Source organism: Bison bison, unplaced genomic scaffold (genome assembly GCF_000754665.1).
Source record: "Bison bison bison isolate TAMUID 2011002044 unplaced genomic scaffold, Bison_UMD1.0 scf7180017844566, whole genome shotgun sequence".
Taxonomy (NCBI): domain Eukaryota; kingdom Metazoa; phylum Chordata; class Mammalia; order Artiodactyla; family Bovidae; genus Bison; species Bison bison.
This window is the reverse complement of record NW_011475699.1, coordinates 1-5,140: the sequence shown is the minus strand read 5'-3', so window position 1 is coordinate 5,140 and position 5,140 is coordinate 1. Positions and strand designations below refer to the sequence as shown.

Below are 5,140 nucleotides of genomic sequence, written 5' to 3'. Positions count from 1 at the left end.
TTCCTTTGAATGAGGTACTCCACTTGTTTTCCAGCCAGCTTCTGCATTTATTCTTAGCAGAAATCCTGACCCTTTGTCACTAATACATATCCCACTGATGTACGAATGATATTGGAAATCTGTTTAAGATTAAGGCCCTCTCATTATTTGTTCTTTTCTCCCCTTCTAGGTTCCTGGCTTTTCTACTTTTTTTTGTTTTCATAAACAATTGTATCTTTCATAAGTAGTTGTATCTTTTATATATGAAAAAATTGTGTTTGAATATTAATCTTGTTTCCAGAAGAAATCTTAGTGATTTATTTAGTTATTTTATTTTTTGTACACTCTTTTTTTCTTTACTTTATTGTTTATTAGTGTGTTTCAGGTGAACATTTGTTACATCAGAAATAATGACCATACTTGACTTTTTATACCTACAGTTTATTTCTTACTGTGTTTTGCCAGTTTTCTTAAAAAAACATTAATAGTGATGATGTATTATGGTCCAGATGGTGACCTTTAAAGACACTCCAAAGCTTTAAGACAAAATTTGCAGCTACTAATATGATTTAAATTTATGTTTAAATTAACATAAGTTTAAATTATTCTTAAGCATCTATTAACTTATTTTGTTTTAGTTTTTTTTAGCTCAGTTGGTAAAGAATCCACTTGCAATACAGAAGACCCTGTTTCGATTCCTGGGTTGGGAAGATCCCCTAGGGAAGGGATAGGCTACCCACTACACTATTCTTGGGCTTCCCTTGTGGCTCAGCTGGTAAAGAGTCTGCTGCAATGCAGGAGACCTGGTTTCAATCCCTGGGTTGGGAAGATCCCCTGGAGAAGGGAAAGGTGACCCAATCCAGTATTCTTGCCTGAGAATACCGTGGACTGTATTCCATGGGGTTGCAAAGAGTTGGACACGACTGAGCAACTTTCACTTTCATTTCAGTTCATGATGTGCACTAGTATGTTCATGGCATCCTTTCTTTCAACTATCAGTCTGATTTTTCCTCACACACATTAATATAAGGCAATTGCATTAATTGGTTACTTTCAAAAATCCTGTTGTTTTCCAGAAATAACCCACATATAATGCTTTATTGACAACATGACAAATTCAAACAGATTCTCTCAACCTTTGTTAGAGTGGAAATTCATATTTATGCAAGGCCCCATGGTATACAAGGTTCATAACTTGCTATGTTTTTTCTTTCTTTTTTGATGACCCAGATGTTAATCCTGTGTTCCAGAGTAACATGACCAACAGGAAAACTTGGAAATTATTCAAAGTCCAAACAATTCTCTAACCCCTTTCTCTAGATTATTATTTTTTTTAATATATAGTAAACCACTCATCTGCAGATTTGCTTTTCTTGATTTCAATTACTCATGTGGTTAAAACCTTGTTCAGGAAATATTAAACGGAAAAGTCTCAGAAATAATTCAAATGTATTTAATTGTGAGCCATGCTATGTAGTGCAATGAAATTCCACACCATCCAGCTTTATCCCAACGAGAATATGTATTGTCACTTTGTCCTGCTTATCCCACCCTCATTGACTTAACTTTCTGGGTTATCATATCCATGGTCGTAAATCACACTAGGTGTCTTCAAGTAGCCCTTATTTAATAATGGCCCTTAAGTATGGTGATAATGATGGTGGTATTTCAGATATGCCAAAGGGAAGCCATAGCGTCCATCCTTTAGGAGATTGTTTCTGTCTGTCTTTTCCCTTATACTATTGTAATAGAAAAAGACATGCAAATTCTGAGTTCTCTAAAAGAAATGCTTTCCCTGGTTTCCAGGGCAATGGCAATTTCCCTGCAAATCAGATTTCATCTTGAGGTTGAATAGATGTATATAGGGCAGTAGATTATGAGGAAGCAGGAGAAGTTTGCAGGCTGACGTAGGCCTGGTTGGTGACCAGGTTGCCTATGCTGCGCAGGTTCTGGGTTCCTGTATTGAGTTCCAGGAAGTGGGAAGCACATGATCATATTGTGGTGAATTTAGGAAGCTCATAAAGGAAGTGAAAACCCACAGCATATATTCTGGACATATGGTAACAAGAGAAGAATTTATTGTCAGCAATATGGAGGACAACCAAGTGAAGTGTGCATTTGACACTATCTTCACATCAAATAACAATAAAAGAAGCTGCATTACAGTAGAAAGAGCCTAAAGATCAGGAAGTCTCCTTGATATGCTGCAGTGGACAAGGGCTCCCTCAGAGAAGGAGTCCTGAGCACCCCGTCTGGGCCGTGACTCAGATCCTCACCTGTGGCCAGTGCAGAAGAAGGGCCTGACAGGGAAAGTGCACACGCCATCATCGTACCTCCAAAGGAGGGTGCGCTTGGCAACATCCACAAAACTAATACTCCCTCTGTCACAATCAAGGAACACCCCAACCCTGCCCAGAGGTCTCTCTATGTACAGAGGCGTGGTGGGGGCTGTGGTCCAGAGTTGGTCATGGTCATCCTGCTTCACACACACAAGGAGAAAGTTGTCATTGTTGGATGCGTCCAGTATGCCATCGTCCTTCCTTATCCAGGAATCCTTACAGAAGCCTACAGCCCAGTCCCAAGAGCGGTCCACAAGCATCTCCCAGTACTGTTTGCCGGAGGTGAAGCTCTGGTCTCCCCATGAGGCAAAATACTTCAATGTTCCACCATCCAAAGATGCATGGAGGCTGTCATGTTCATACGTCAGACGTCTTGCATCATCGAACAACCTGATGTGCTGACTGCTTACTTCATTACTGAGTGAAAAGTTGACTGTGGAGAGATGAGGGAAAATGCCAGTCAAAATCAATGTTAAAATTCAAATTATCTACCAGAGAAGGTGGTCCACCTGGAGTCTCACTGGAAATATATTGTAAGATTGGAAGGGCAGTTCTGATTGGAAAGTATTGGGTTTAAATATTGCTAACATATCTGCTGAAGAAAGAACTAATTAAAATGGAAAAAACTACCTACAAGTTCAGAGATTATAAGTTAGAGGGAGGTCAAGGTGACTTCTGGCTGGGTGTATTGTATATTTATTACATCTAAAGGATTGGACTCCTGGGCATCTATCACCTCCAAGACCATGACAGCATATCTTATCCCCACCTTCACCACCACTGTGCAAGGAAAAAAGCTGAATTGTAGAATGGACAATTGGTGATCACTCTACCATTCAGTTAAGTTAGGAAATGGACACTGAAGAAGTACAACCTAAGGATGGGTTCTTCAAAGTAGTTTATTTGTAGGGCTTTTCTGTCTTTGATCTGTGGTTCCAAACTGAAGCCTAGTCTTCCACTTCCTGCTAAGTCACCCTCCAGGGTGAAGTTTATCATGGTGCTCATTGTGCCTTCATCATCCAACCATTTGCTTACTTGTGATTTCTGCATTTGATTTTTGAGGCTTATATATTTTGTAAAATTATGTGAATGGAAAAATCACTTTATGCCTTCAATTCTTAAGAACTTTTTAAGCCAAAATGTTTTTAGGACTTCCCTGGTGGCACAGTGGAGAAGATGCTTCCTGCAAATTTAGGGGACATTCCTAATCTGGGAAGAGTCCACATGTTGTGGAGCAACTGAACCTGTGGATTATGACTACTGAGCCCGTGCTCTTGAGCCCAGGATCCACCACTACTGAGCCCACATGCTACAATTACTGAAGCTCACTCATCAAGAGTCTCTTGTGCTCTGCAGCAAGAGAAGCCACTGCAATGAGAAGGCAACCATTGTAGTGAAGAGTAACCTGGCTCCCCACAGCAAGAGAAACCCGTGCAAAGCAACAAAGACCCCGTGTGGTTAAAACTAAATAAAGATAGAAATATTTCTAAAATAATATAAATAAAAAAGAGAAGAAAATGTATTCTCAAAAAATATTTTAAAACTCTAACTGCACTTAAACTCTGAAATTTAATATCCTGTTTTAATTACCAGTTTTCTAGAAGTCAGTGAACAGCTGACATTGTATGTCATGATATTTCTAGGGCTCAAGAAGCCATTTTGGGAGCATGTTACTTTTTTCACTATACAAAATTTTATGAAATTTAAAAATATTTGATGAGGCCTGAATCAAATCAGTATCTGCACCAGCCTGCATGTATTCTATAAGGATTTTAGTGACTCTGTGACCGTATATGTCTTCACCTGTCTATCTGCAGGCTGTTCCCCTGCACAAGGTGAAAGCTAAGCAGGAAAAGACTCTGTGGACACCATCACTGAAGGACCCTGCAGGGCAGACACCCCCAATGGGGTGACACTCACCTCGGAAGTGGTTGAGCCACTCCATCAGCCCAGACATGGGGCGCGCAGGGAGTTCTGGGAGCAGAGGCTGAGGCACATGCAGCTGTGCTGACTCACTCCTGTAAGAGAAAGATGTGGTTCATCCTTCTGCTGCCCAGGGCTTCTTAAACACAGCCTTTACAATAAGACAGCATTCTTCAGCTCAACATTCTTCATCTAAATCCCTTTTCCACCCTCATGGGATAGAATTGAGCTGGTTTTGGAAATTTATTCTCACTCTTCTTCTTGCCCTGATTCCAGCCCATTTCTCAGAGGTAATTGCCTCTCTAACCTCAAACTTGGGGAAAACTAGTCTTTGCACCTCTAGGTGCTGGTGATTTTGAAATCTAAATCAGAAATTACTGACCTTTAAGAAATTTTTGCACTGAGCTGGATAATACCTCCCTCTGCCACAGTAGCAAAAAGGCTAACTTCCTTTTGAGCAAGAAATCATACTCAGCAAAACAGGTGCAGACACATGTACACAAGCAATCTAGCATTATCTAGGTAAGTTACGTCATCACTTTGTTAAGTGCTGCTGTATCTCTTTCAGAGCCCCCAGGTGCCCTCTTCAGTATCGAAAAGCTTACCATTTCAGTTTGTCTTCCAATTCCTGTCAAGAAAAAAAAAAAAGACAAGTTAGATCTTATATACAGGCAACCAGGATTTGGGTTTGCAAAACTTCAGTAGAGTTTTAATCACCACCACCAGAAAGTCTGAGAAATCTGTTTTCCTTTTCTTTCTAGGAAAAAAAAAAAAAAAACCCTCCGGACAACATATTTATATGGATAGAATGTATTTCTTGAGGAGTTAATAAAACAAAGGTAGAAACAGAGAAAGGACAAGAGTACTGATGATTCACCCTACTGCTCTCTGCATATTGA

The 5,140-nt window shown here is 39.9% G+C and overlaps 1 protein-coding gene across 1 annotated transcript; it reads right to left on the bottom strand.

Moving 5' to 3' along the window:
• Positions 1-2,255: 2,255 nt before the first annotated feature.
• On the bottom strand, positions 2,256-4,869 carry LOC104983645 (tripartite motif-containing protein 43B-like; the record flags this gene model as incomplete). Its single annotated transcript, XM_010833179.1, has 3 exons — positions 2,256-2,751; positions 4,239-4,336; positions 4,847-4,869. Coding segments are annotated over 3 exons (617 nt in total), but the record flags the coding sequence as incomplete, so codon positions are not given.
• Between the last annotated feature and the right edge of the window lie 271 nt (positions 4,870-5,140).